The 13,639-nt window shown below is 44.3% G+C and overlaps 1 protein-coding gene across 4 annotated transcripts; it reads left to right on the top strand.

Moving 5' to 3' along the window:
• Nucleotides 1-374: 374 nt before the first annotated feature.
• On the top strand, nt 375-12,920 carry FUT10 (fucosyltransferase 10). 4 transcript variants are annotated; one of them, XM_072031339.1, is made up of 6 exons: nt 375-745; nt 1,024-1,161; nt 2,427-2,636; nt 4,852-5,134; nt 8,909-9,744; nt 11,536-12,920. In XM_072031339.1, the coding sequence occupies exons 3-6, from the start codon at nt 2,556-2,558 to the stop codon at nt 11,758-11,760; spliced, it is 1,425 nt and encodes a 474-aa protein (XP_071887440.1). In that variant the 5' UTR covers nt 375-745; nt 1,024-1,161; nt 2,427-2,555; the 3' UTR covers nt 11,761-12,920. The 4 variants fall into 4 exon arrangements, with proteins under 4 accessions (XP_071887440.1, XP_038027040.2, XP_005019061.3 ...); XM_038171112.2 differs by having other exon boundaries at nt 2,424-2,636; XM_005019004.5 differs by lacking the exon at nt 1,024-1,161 and having other exon boundaries at nt 376-745.
• Nucleotides 12,921-13,639: the final 719 nt, after the last annotated feature.

Raw genomic sequence — 13,639 nt, 5'->3', positions numbered from 1 at the left:
CCTGCCTCAGCTCTGAGCCTGAGGGATGAGGGATATGTTCCCTCTCTGTGAGACGGGGCCGGCCAGCAGGCACTTGAGTGCTTCCCAACTTCCATGACGCATTTTTTTTTTTTTTTTTTTTTTCTGACAACCCTCTGGCTTGGCGCAGTGGAGCTAAGCCCTCTTGAAGAGAGCACCGGATAAAATAATGGCACTGTTGTAACGACGAAACAAATCAAAACAAGCAAAAAAAAATAAAACCAAAAAAACAGCAAGAAGCACAGCTAGGCTAACAGTTAGAGAAATCAGTGTCGGGAACAGACTTTTTAATTATTTTTATCATTTTATTTTATTTTTATTTCGGCGGGAGGAGCAGCCGGGAGACGCAGCGCGCCCGGTGCCATCGGCCCGCCGCGTTTCCTCTGCAGAGCCCTCGGGACCCCGGGGGGAGCCGACCCCCCCAGGCCCTCCCCGAGCCCCCCGGGTGGCCACAGGGAGCCGGGGCAGCTTTGGAGGAAGAGGAGGAAGGAAGGAGGAAGGGGGAAGGCGCGGATCCGCGCCGCCCCTCCGCGGGGCCCCGCGCAGCGCCCGCCTCCCGCTCCCCTCCCCAAGTGGATGCTCGAACTGAAAGTGAAAAATAGCAAAACAAACAAACAAACAAACAAAAAAACACCAAGCACACACAAAATAATCATCCAACAACAACAACAAAACAGACCCAAGAGCACGGGGCCGGTGGCACATCGGGCGGGATGGATTTTTGCGGGTAAGTAGGGAAGCAGCCCGCCGGGCCGGAGGATGCTGGAGCCCGAGGGAGCTGGGGGGGGATAGGGGGGGACACGGGGCTGCAGCCCCCCGGGACGGGTACAGGACGGGCCGAGAGCCGGGCAGGGAAAGCGGCTGGGTGCGGGGGGGAAGGCAGCGAGGCAGGGCTGGGAGCAGAGGCGGCGGGGGCAGCCGGTGGGAAGTTTGGGAGGGTGTGCGGGGGGCTGCTCCGCTGCACGGCACAGCGGGATGTGGTGAGCTGTCCTGCTCTCTCCCCAGGTCCTTACTTAGGTCCCTCTGCTCGGCAGGAGCGAGGTGGGAAGGCGCTGCGAGGTCTGCTCTGCTGGCCAGGCTGGGGCAGGACGGAGCCTGGCGTGGGCCACCACCAGCCCCCTGCACCGGGTTTGGGCACTGCAGGTGAAAGAGAGAAGCTGTGACCCCCCTGCCTGACCCCGGGCACACCCGTGCTGTGCAGTTCCCCCTCTGGAAGAATACCGAAACCCCGAAACCCAGGAGGATTCCTGCATTTTTACCCAGGCAGGGTGTGAGGGGGGCATTCAGTGTGCTATCAGAACCTTCCTTTTCCATGCATAGGGTGAGATGTACGCTGTTAAATGCACTGTTCTGCCCCCCCCGAGTGGCAGAGTATTTTCAATAATACGCTTGCAATCAGAGTTCAACCCCTTCCCCTCCTGATGCCCTACTTTGGCTGTAATGCAGGAAGGTACAGTGGATAGAAGACTTTGAAACTTGGTTTCAAAGGCACCGAGCTGTCAGCATCAGGCTGTAGTACCCAGACAAAGCCTTCAGAAGCAGCTGTCCCACGCAGAGCAGAACTCAGCAGCGCTGTTTCATGTGAGGCTTTGCTGAAGAGGCTCCTCAGGTGGCTGATGCAAAGGGATTTACTCATGTTGCAGTGGAAGCAGGACCAGCCTTTGGACTCTATCTGCTACCTCCACAGAGGGAGGGGGCAGGCAGTAACTGTGGGACCCATCCATGACTGGGATGCGGGAGGTAGCTGATAGGCACACACACGTGGAGGGAAAGCAATCACGTATGCCTTTTTGTAGAAAACCACACTAAATTCTAAGCAGCACATCTCTGAAAGAGATGAGTTTTAAAATAGCAATTTCTTAAAAAAAAATAAAGGTATGTTTTTCCTCTTTCTTCAGTTTCAGAATACCCACATTTTCAAACTATAATCCTATGCCTTGAGAGATAAAGTTGTGTTTTTCTCTCATCTTATTCTTCCTCTTTTTTTTTTTTTTTTTTTTTTTTTAATCTGAAACTGGAATTTATGCCTATTCTCGTTGTCAGGTGCTGGGATTTTCACTCAGTAACATCCATCATGCAGCAAAATGGTCTGGGAAAACTAAAAAAAAGCGTGTCAGGGAAGGGGAAGAGTCATTCGAGGTTGTTTGAGAGGGAGACCAGCATGGATATAGATTGCCAGAGAAGGGAAGCCCAAGTCCAGGCTGAGCAGAGGGAGAAGGCAGTGTGTGTGTGAGCGCTATTTTGTGTAGACTGCTTTCTGGTTTAGCTAAGGGTTAGCCTGTCTCAAAACATTGTTCTGGCACCTGCAGAAAGCTACAGGTAGACATCAAGTTAATCACCAATCTCAAGGAGCACTCTTTGTTGATGTTTTACCCTTTTTTTTTTTTTTTTTTTTTTTTTGGCAGCAGTCACCGTGAAGAAGAGTAAGGATGGAGTGGGACAGCACTGTGGCAAGGGCTGAAGACTTTCAACAAGCTGGCCTGCCTCATGCCTAGCTCTATCTGTCCATGGGTGCCCCGCGGGCCTAACAGTGCAGCATGATCAGGACGAGGAGGAAGAAACTGTGGGCATCTTGTTTCTGCTTTGCAGCCGCCTTTTTCCTCATGGTGACATTCCAGGTACTGGGGAAAAAGGGCAGGGGGTATGCGTGTTGTTGTACTCAGCATGTGACACAAAATTTGGCAAATTGAGAGAGATCATAAAAGGCAAAAGATGTTTTTGGTACAAGATTGCTGTGAGAGGAATATTTGAAGAAAGTCTGTCAACTCTGTTAGGGTAGTGGTAGCAGCTCCATAAGTGACATTACACAGAGGATGACTTTCTTGCACAGCTCCTCAGCTGCTGGAGGAGCTCCTCACAGGTCGTGTACCAGACCACCCCAGAAGAAAACAACTTTTACATAGATTGAATCAGCCTTGGCTGGCAGCTGTGGGACTTGCAGAACCTTGAGACATGAGAAGTGCATGATCTGCCCCAGGGATGTCTCCATACCAGTTGTGCTCTGAACTGAGGCACTTGTTCAGACTGGTACCTCAGGTAACTGCCAGTGGACCCAGCATATAGATTTCTGAAGCTCTCCCAGGCCAGCTGCTTGCTCTGAATGGGAATGACTTTGTGGGGGCAGGTGTTGCCACTTTTGGTTCTGTGCCCCTAAGCTGGGCATCCAAAGTTTGATATGGCTGCCCTAGTGTGGGAGCAATGCTAGCAAATCTTCAGGAGCTTTACTGGCAGGTTTTGTGACTGCACTGCACTTCCACAGCTAAGCAGATTTGGATTTGGGATTTTCATCTGACAAGTTCATTGCACAGTGACACTCGGTGCCCGGCTGCTGGGACTGCTGCAGCATGTGAGCTGCGAGTATAGATGGGATGTATCAAGTCCCAGGAGTTCAGAGAAAGCTGCTAGAAATTCTGAACAAGTACACAGATTCCTTGAATTCTGCTAGGGCAAATTTTGGAAGCAGAAAAAGAGTATGTTCCTGGAGAAACCTGGACACGAAGTAGCTATAGACTTATCAGAGTTATATTGCTGCATTTGCATCTTACCACACTGCTAGACAAATAATCCTTGTCTGCAGCTAGTATCTTGTCCACTTGCCAATGTGGGAGTGTTTTCTGTATTTTTCTGTGCAGCTGCACTTTGCACAGCCTCCTGTGTGTGCTGTCCCAGTGTCCTGTGTTGCACAGAGCCTATTTAGTTTACTTACAATCAGTGTATTTTACTAGACAGTAAGAGTGAATGACATAGCAAACAGTGAAATGAATGTGTGCGGTAATGCTATCAGGGAAGATAAATGTTTTCAACCAACTTAATGTAAACAACGCTCTCCTGCTTTCCAATATCCTCCTTCAGAGCCATCCAAAAAGTGGAAACGCTGTGAGCCAAAGCTGTCTGGTGGGTATGAGTTTCCCCATTGCTCTTGCAGCTGTTCTTAGGGTGGCATTAGGCTCTGCCTGTGGAGATGCACACAGAAAAAGCCGTTTGCGTGGCAGCAGGAAGGTCTTCGCCCCACAGAAGCCAAGGGTGGTTCCTGTGTATCCCACAGCACCACCTACCAGCACCATTTCTGTCTCTTCACCAACTCTCCCTCAGCAGACTTCTCTGCCCCAGGACACTTTTATGAAAGGTGCAGCCTGTAGAAAAGGGTGGTGGTTTCACGGGCACCTGAACTAGTGAAGCCTGACTTTCTGAGGATTTCTGTGTCATGACTGATGGCAGACCCTGTTAGAGGTTCTCCTATGGTTGGAAATCTTGTAAGGTTCCTCTCAGGGTTTCTGATCTGTACACGATGGTTTGCACAGTCAGGTCTTTTACATCTCTGCATACAGGTGGGATTTTTCTCTTGTTCCTGGCCAACAAGTTGTATTTAGGTTTTCTTTAAGACCTGTCTGACTGATATATCCAGTCATTGGTTTAAAAATTAATCAGGGTGGGCACAGATGACCACACAGAGACATGAAGACATTATGACTTTTTTTTTTTTTTAACAGCACATTTCCAGAATAAACCTTGCTACTGGAGGGCTGTCCTCTGTTTTATGCTTTTTCCAGAGAGAAAGCAGAATTTGTCATCTTAAATTTTGTCTGACGTGGCCATATCTCAGTACAGAAATTTCTTTTTGCCTCCACCTTACCAATTCATGTTGAAGTACTCCCTATTCTGACATAAATCACCTGGACAATGGCTGCAATCAGTGAAGTGCATCCACTTCCTTGATTGACAGAAACTTCATGGAGGCTTACATAGTGCTTGATGTCTGAACTCTAATTTACCATGCAAATTCCTGGCTAATGGCAGTGATGTGCTGTGATATGTATGCTTTTTCCCCTGAAGGTTATCACTGAACTGAGCGATTCAGAGAATAAGGCGGCAGTAGTCTCCAGTTTACACAGTGGTCCACTGAAGCCTGAGGAGAGACGTGATCTCCAGTTTAAGAACAAACTTGACAGCAACTTCAGGACAGAGCCTGATGCAAACCATTACCCCATCCTGCTCTGGTGGTCTCCCCTGACTGGAGATACAGGGAGACTGGGTCAATGTGGAGAGGATGTTTGCTTCTTTACTATCAACAAGACCTACCAGCACAATCAGATGACAAGAGCTTTTCTGTTCTATGGTAAGGAGCTGTTTCTTTCTAAAGGAGAAACTTTCCCTCCTGTCCAGCTCTTTTCCTTTAGAGATTAAATATTCTAGGTGGAAATCAGGAGCAGGAAGCTTACACAGCTCACTTTGTTAAACTTTGCCTGATGCTGAATCTATCATCACAGGCCCAGAGACCTCTGCAAAAGGACTCTGAGAAGTGACCATGCACATCTGTGGGATGACTGTTGTCTTGCCTCATGCTGCTTTCCTGTCACATGTGCTCCCTGTTTATGGGAGAAAAGATAATTTCCTGTAGCTGCCAAGTCATGAAAAGACAGTCTGAGATCAGGACATATTTTTTTTTCCCAGTCTTTTGGCTTATCACCCCCAGCAGAGGTTCTGCAAGGCCTTTGTCACACTTGTGCAAGACTTTTGTCTTAAGATAATGCCCTCACTGGTAACTGTGCAACTGCCCTGCTGCATGTGCCAAGAGATTGCTAGCAGGCTGTAAATGGAAAGCACTGAAAGAAGTGCATTGATTCTGCGCAAGGAACAGCAGCTAGTGCAACATGCTGAGCTGCTCTGGCTCTGCTGCCTAAGAAACTTCTCACTACTTGTGCTGTAAAAACAAAACACAAAAGAGGCATCTTTATTTTGTTAATTTCTTCCCCCCACACCATAGCTTTGAAGATGAAAAGAGAACTTCAGTTGGAAAAATAAAGACAATAAATTTCTGTGGTTGGTAGGTTCAGCCCCTTTGTCTGAAAACAAAACAAAACAAAACAGAGTCCTGAATTTTCATTCACTTGTTCAAGACACAGGTGAACTGGAAATAAGGGCTTTTAATGTGGTTGTTAACAGTAAACTAAAAACTTCTCATCAGTAATCTTTTCAGAGTGCCAAGTAGGTCAGCATTGTCTGTTGCTAATACAGTGGTCAAGCATGAAGGCAAAGGAATAACAGCGAGGGAATGAGAACTTGACCTAATTAAACACAAGGAAAGCTAGGTTTGCACCACGTGAAAGTTGTGAAGTCTGGTGCTTTTGGTCTCTGGCAACAATTCTCTTTGCCTGCTTCAGCATTAAAAGAACTACTACTGTTCATTTTTAGCAGGTTTGTGGACATGATTACTTATTTTCAAAAGGTTATTTATACTGGGCAAAAGACCTTCCCAGTAGTTTTTCTTTTTCTAGTGATGCTGTCTTTGCACTGCATATAAAGGCAAGTGTCAACATATGCAAAAATGTTACTTGTTTTTAAACCACAATAAATGATCTCACAATGCTAAAGTCTGCAGAGACAAAGGACATAGTTAGGAGTTGACATAGTTCATCTCCCCTCTGGAAGTGAACCATGGCACCCACTTGCTCAATTTTGTCTCTACCTTGGGAGTAGTCTCCAAATTAGTCTCCAAAATCTACCTTTTCAACATCACATACTCCACAGAGTTTTGCTTGTAGCACGAGCTGCCGGTGCTGTTGCTTCTGAGAAAAACTGCATCAGCAAGAGCTGGATCTGATGTAGAGGGAGATGCTCAGCTTTTCTGCACCAGAGAGTTGAGTCCTTAGAGTATGAATCCCAAATGAAAGATGTCTCCTAAGATACAGAACTTCTCCCAAGAGCATCTGTCATTTGTTCCTGCACTTTGCCACACATCTGAGATTTTCTAATTAGTAGTTTGCAAGTTGAAATTGCTTGTAATTGCAGTCTTGCTGTGCCTTCCTTATCCCTTTATAAGCTCATTAATTTCCTTCAGCTCACAGGGTGGGCAACATGCTGGTGGTATTTTCCCTTCAATGCTCAAAATCTTTTTGTCTATTTTCTGGATGGAGATTGATTAAGTGTTATATTAGAATCAGCCAATTTGGTGTGCTTTTATCTATTGTGCTGTTTTCTTTAATTTTCTCTGTGCCTAATTCTCTCTTTGTTTAATAAGTTTTACACATTATGCTTCAATCCCTCTCTCACCCCTTTTCTTGTGTCATTCTTTTCTGCGTTTACCTTCCCTCTCCCCTGCTGTGCTACCTCTTTGAGGTAACTCTTGCAAGAGGCAAAGCTGAACAGCTATGGTTTCAGTCCACAGCCTTTCGTTATTGTCTATGTACACTGCAGCTTCTCTTCTGGACGTCTCTTAAAACAAGATGTTTTCAAAACCAGATAGACTGCATAAGCTACTCTGTAAGAATTTGATTCATTCTCATTTTTCTTCACCTTATTTCATCGCTACCACACAACAAAAACAAAGAAAGCAAACAGCTTTTTTTTTGTTTGTTTGTTTGTTTTCAGTGAGTGGCACAGCACCTCATCCTCTTAGTGTTTGGGGCTTGGGACTACACTTCAGAGGAAAACAGAATGTCAGATTCTTAGTGGTCTTAAAAAACTAACAAGCAAACAAACAATATACCTGATGCTCTTTGAAGGATCATTCTTTATAGGAGGTTTTTATACAACTGGCAGATATCATCCATCTTCACTGCTGTAGTGAAATCTTCTATTGGTTTTACAAGGTCACCCTTGGAGTCATCTTGGCAGGCTTATGCAGCTACAAAGATCATTGGGCATTTTTTTTTTTAATTTTATATATTAGTTTTTAGGTGAAAGCTCTTTGTTACTTTTACTAACTTTCTCTTTTCCCCTTCCCCCCTCCCTCCCCTCTGTGGTTTGAGATCAAGGGTAGAACATAGAATGAAAGGTCTTGAGTAAGGTGGAGATGGTAGAATAACTTGTCCAAAGAAAAGGGGTTTGTGTTGTTTTCAAAACCAGTTGTTCCTTTTATTTATTTGTTTTTGTTTGTTTACGAACCTCACATGCTTGACAGAACAGGTTAAAAGTTTCATATGTTCAGTGCTGGTACTCAAGTCAAAACCAAATATAGTTCTAAGAGAATGAGGAAGTGTCTTGGCAGAGATTCGTCAGCTTTACATTTAATCTGAAAAAAGGCTAGACATCTGATTATAGTACAGCACTACTGAAGGGGGAGAAAGGTTCTGATTCATGACTTGGTATTTTGAATTCAGGTTTGCACAGACCAGCCTTTGATATAAGGTTTCTAGTTTTCTCCACGGTTTTCCTAAATTGTGTGGGGGGCTCACTCTCCTTCCAGAAAAGTGCAAGCAGCTGCAGTGGTCTGCTTTCAGCATTTAGACATGGTTCTTTCTCTACTTTTGCCACTAGATTGAGGAGCCATCTTTTGCCACAGGCTGTTTGTATCTGGTAGGCAGCTGTGATACATCATCTCTAAATTTTCACTTTGATAAACTAAATAGATTGGCTTCCAAAGTTTCTATATAAAATGTCTTTCCAAGACTTCAAGTCATTCTTACGATTTTTCTCCTTAACTGCATCCAATATTTTAGCAGCTTTTTTTGTTGTTTTGGTACTAGAATCAAATTCATCCCTGCAGTGACCATTTCCCTCTCATTATAGACAGAGGAAATGCCATCTGTTCCCTTATTTACATAGCCAGGGGATTATTAAGCATCTTATTAGTCTCCCTTCAGTGCAGTAAAATACAAAATAGGGAGGCTTTGAAATGAGAGGCCTTTAAACTAACATGACCTGAATGTAAACCATTTTTAATGTTAACTACTGATCCTCCGTCTCTAGATTCTTCTGCTGCCAAATTTGCTTCTATCTGTCATCACATTCCTTTGTCTTTGCATGAATTACTCTCTTTGTTGCGCAGCCTTATAATGTCATAAATGCACTGCTGTAGGGCTGATATTAAATTAAAATCGAATTTCTGTATATTGCACTTGGGTGACATGATAGGGGAAGGCCAGACTAAACACTATGTGCTTTTGTCTAGGCACTGACTTCAGTATAGACAGCCTACCACTCCCTCGAAAAGACCATCATGACTGGGCCCTTTTCCATGAAGAGTCACCAAAAAACAACTACAAACTCTTCCACGAACCAGCTATCACCTTATTCAACCACACCGCGACCTTCAGCCGTCATTCTCACCTACCGCTGACCACTCAGTACCTTGAGGGTGTGGAGGTCCTCAAGTCCTTGAGGCACATGATCCCACTGCAAATGAAGAACAGCCTGAGGAAGCAGCTTGCACCACTCGTGTACGTGCAGTCTGACTGCAACCCTCCTTCTGACCGGGACAGCTACGTGCGTGAGCTGATGTGCCACATCGAAGTCGACTCTTATGGGGAATGTCTGCACAACAGAGACCTTCCCCAGCATCTCAGAAATCCAGCTGCCATGGATGACGGGAACTTCTTTAAAATACTGGCACAATACAAGTTCATTCTTGCATTTGAAAATGCTATCTGTGAAGATTACATCACTGAAAAGCTCTGGCGGCCACTGAAGCTGGGAGTGGTACCAGTGTACTTTGGGTCTCCCAGCATTGTAGACTGGCTTCCCAGCAACAAGAGCGCAATCTTGGTGTCTAGTTTTTCACACCCTAGGGAGCTGGCCCACTATATCAAAACACTAGACAAAAACGATCAAGAATATGAGGCCTTCCTGGAATGGAAACTGAAAGGCGACATTTCCAATCCAAGGCTGCTTACAGCGATGAAGGAGCGCAAATGGGGAGTGCAAGATATCACCCAGGACAATTACATTGACACATTTGAGTGCATGGTGTGTAACAGAGTGTGGGAAAACATCAGGAGGGAAGAAAAGGTACTTGTGACTTTGTGTCTCATGGGGGCTTTAAAATGGCCGTAGGTTCAGATTTGCCAGAGGAATTTTGATTATCAGATCTCTGGCCAGCCTACAATCACTGGTATCGCCGTGTAATTGGGTTGTGCATCCTCATGCCAAAAGGTGTTGGCAGAAGGTGTGAGTACATGGCCAGGGCATGTGTTCTTTGTACTGCTACAGTACTGGCACTCATGCACAGTGACTGGTGAGCTGGTGGTCATCTCAACAAAAAGCTTGAATTGTTCAGGGAGGAGGTTTTTATCAGGCTACAGTGAGGAGCCTGACTTGCTGACTTGCTTTAGAAGACCACCCTGAAGGCTACCAAACACTGGAACATGTTGCCCAGAGAGGCTGTGAGATCTCTGCCCTTAAGAGGCTTTTAAGATTCACTTGATTAGATCTGATCAGACCTGCTTGGAGCAGGGGACTGGACTAGATGATTCCTGAAGGTCCCTCCTGATTTAAATACTCTATGATTTTCTGTGTCTGTGTATATGTGGATGCATGCAAGCCTTTAGCGAAAAAGAGCCATTTTCTCTGGCCATACTTAGTGACTAAACATTGAAATATTGATGTTTAAGACAGGTTGTGCATTAGTGAGAGGAACTGGACCTGTTTCTCCAGGTCTAAATCTTTTGGAAGTTACGCTGATAGAGACCAGCTGGAAATGGCTGTGCTATCTGGAAGCCCAGCACTCAGGGCCCACCAGACTAGTAGGGTTGTCGGCTGTGGTACCAGGAGCCCATTTCAGAGGCACAATGATCTGTTCAGTCTCCTGAGGCTGATAATTGTGGTGGATTGGGCTGGTATAAACAGCATTACTTGTAACAGTTTTTACAGAATGAAGTTAGAAACTCACACCACACGCACCTCTGAGTTAGTGAATACTCATTTTAATTACCATATTCCTTTCAGGTTTCTAGGTTTAGGTACCAAGAACCATTTTTTTAAAAAGCTCTTCACAGGCTCAATTATCAGCATAGATGGAAAAACAAACAAACAAATGAACAAACAAACAAAAAAAACACACAACCTTTTTGTGCCCAATAATGGAACTGACTAATGGCTATAGTACCCTAGAGTTGTCCTATACCTATTAGGCCCTATTTTTACAGGTGACAATATGAGCAGTACACTAAGTAGTCAGCCGGGGAAGAAAACATTAGAAATTGTTAGGGTGAACTGAAGTGATGGGGAGTGCAACCCATTAAGCATTTACATTACATTTACCCAAGCTGTCCTAGATGAATCCAGTGCAAATCTAGACAGTTGTCCTCTTCTTGAATTGGGAATAAAACCATGTAAAGGTATAAAAAGGATGAGATACAGAGATTCCTTACGCATGCTTTTGTGACTCTCCAGTCAAGCAGACTATGAAGACCAGTCTGCTTTCCTTGTCAGATTCATAGCTTGTCTTTATCTCATTAAAATTATCTCATGAAATGTGTGCATGTTTAACATGAAAATGGGATATAATGATGAAAGTAGAACTTGTTTCTTTAGAATTTCAGATTGGCTTAGCTGATGCTGCCTGTTTGCAGCCAGATCTCATATAAGATTCTGGCTCTTGTCAGCATGATTGCCCTTCCTCCAAGCAACTCATGGAGAGCTTCCCCTCGGACACCCACAGCGACATGGCTAGTGCCTATGGTGGGAGGGTAAATTCACTGACATGCTTTAATAATTTAATGGCATAGAGCCTTTTTTTTTTTTTTTATGTCTGCCTGGGTCCCTGAATAATCCCTTCCTTTTATTTCTCTCCATTGCCAGGGATGGCTACCTCAGAGGTGGAGTGCTCAGGTTAACCATCTGAGCTGCCCCAAACCCGAGGCTTTCTCATTCTCATCTTCAAACCCTGGCCGGAATTCCCTGCAGGAGATGTGGATAGCAAGTTTTGAGCAATCCAAGAAGGAAGCCTGGGCACTGAGGCAGCTGGTGGAAAGGAACAGGAATTTTACATCTCAAGAATTTTGGATGCTTGTATTCAAAGAATAAATGCACCAGCCTGTAAAACAAAGTGACCTTCTTAGAGGAATCTACAAAATTTTCTTTTTGCAGGTGGCCTTATTGTACGTAGGATTGTAAACCACAGGAAGTAGACCTATAAGACTGAATTTAGTATGCTTAGTGCACAAGGAGTATAAGGAATGCTAAGAAGAAGAATCACCCTACTGGTTGATAGGAGTATGTGCGTGTATGCTAATTGTCATTAATTCATGTGTTTTAGCATTGCAGCACAAGTTTATCAAGGTTCTCCGGGCCCAGTGTCAAGCACAGATCTAGTCATTGTGAAGTGTGTGGATCTCCCTCCATCTTTAGGTATGTGCCTGAGTTCATAGCCTCAGGACCCTTTTCTTCCCCAGTCCAGGATCCTCTTTCGCTGCATTGGTATCCATGAGTTGGAGAGCAGATGATGCCATTACACTGCTACAGCTTCTGTGCTGCTTTGGATGTAGAGAAAAGATTGGGACGGTGTCCCTGGCTAGTTGTTTGTTATCAATTTCCCTGGCATCAGCAGATTTAGCAGGGACTTGGCGAGCTTTGTGTCCTGACACTGAATGCCAATGTAAAGTGCATTAGTACTTGGCACAGGAAAGCACCATCTGTTAGTGTCCAGGGACAGATTGAATGAAAAACGTGCTGGCTCAGATTTATCCACCATCTTCTGCTAAAAATAAGCAGAACACATGAATATCTCCACTCCACAGAAATAGGGCTGGCCTCAATATCACTTACCTTCTTGCCTTTCTGATGATAGACTAATTTTTTTATCATATATAAACATGGAATTATGGCTTTGAAAAGTCAGGGATAAAACTGAAAACTGGTGCTGAAAAGTATTCAAAAACCACAAGGAAAAGCAGGCAAACAACCTACATGTTTTAACATGGAGAACCCCAAATTACTTTATCTGACAAAAAATAATAAAAAATTGGTGATATTGGTCATCACTTGCCAAAGGACATACCTTTGCATGATGTACAAACTGTTACATTTTTCATCCCAAGTTCTTCCAGCTTCAGTCTGTGGAGGAGTGGAGGAGTCCAATTCCACAGGAGTTGTACGCTGGCATTATCTGTGTGGAGCCATTCAGATGAGAATTATGATGATGTGGAAAATAAAACTACTAATGAAATTCTTCACATCATTGGAAAGGCAGATTTTCACATTTCTGATCATTTCCATGCAATTGTTCCTTGTAGCAGGCTAAGTTAAGACTGCTGCCAAGCTGCTTTGTGAATGGGTAGCAATGAGAGAGGAAGTGAATAACATTTACACCATGAAATTTAGGTGCAAAATTCACTTACCTTGGGAAAATTTCCTTGCCTGAAATTTCTTCACCAAATAACTGCTGAATTCTTAGTTACTTTTCAATCTATCAGAAGGAAGCATTTTTGTGGCTACAAAGCATACAGCACTGGACTCTGTTTATATGACCACATAGCTATTTTTGAATAGCAAAACAGTCTCACTGAAATCTCTCTTCTATTGTTTTGCCAGTGTGGCACACAGAACCTTAAGACACAGACATGTCTTAATCTCTTTCCCCATTGGTCTACAATACAAGTGATAGTAATCCCTACAAATAAAGCAGGCCGTCAAGAATGTGGTGTTAACAATAGACATAGAGGCTTTCTTCAGTCAAGACCTAGAATTGAATATAAAGCCTACAGCGTTCTCAAAGGGAACTGATGAATTGCAGCCCATCACCAAGAATTTCTGCTTCTCCTCCCCAGATGGCACAGAACATCTGCAGAACGAGGGACTATCTTCTTGTGTCTTGTTCTGCTGTGCCAAAAATCTCAAGCCAGGTTGTTTAAAGACCTCAGACTTGTTTAAAAACAAATTAAGATCTGTTTTTTTTTTTTTTGTT

This window comes from Anas platyrhynchos, chromosome Z (assembly GCF_047663525.1).
Source record: "Anas platyrhynchos isolate ZD024472 breed Pekin duck chromosome Z, IASCAAS_PekinDuck_T2T, whole genome shotgun sequence".
In the NCBI taxonomy this organism is placed as follows: Eukaryota; Metazoa; Chordata; class Aves; order Anseriformes; family Anatidae; genus Anas; species Anas platyrhynchos.
This window is presented reverse-complemented; position numbering and strand designations above follow the sequence as displayed.

What these genes read in the sequence shown, in the direction of transcription:
- FUT10 (XM_072031339.1), top strand. Translation starts at nt 2,556, where the DNA reads ATGATCAGGACGAGGAGGAAGAAACTGTGGGCATCTTGTTTCTGCTTT. An exon ending in TCCTCATGGTGACATTCCAG is followed by an intron (nt 2,637 to 4,851) that starts GTACTGGGGAAA and finishes TTTCCCCTGAAG; the next exon opens with GTTATCACTGAACTGAGCGA. An exon ending in ACATCAGGAGGGAAGAAAAG is followed by an intron (nt 9,745 to 11,535) that starts GTACTTGTGACT and finishes CTCCATTGCCAG; the next exon opens with GGATGGCTACCTCAGAGGTG.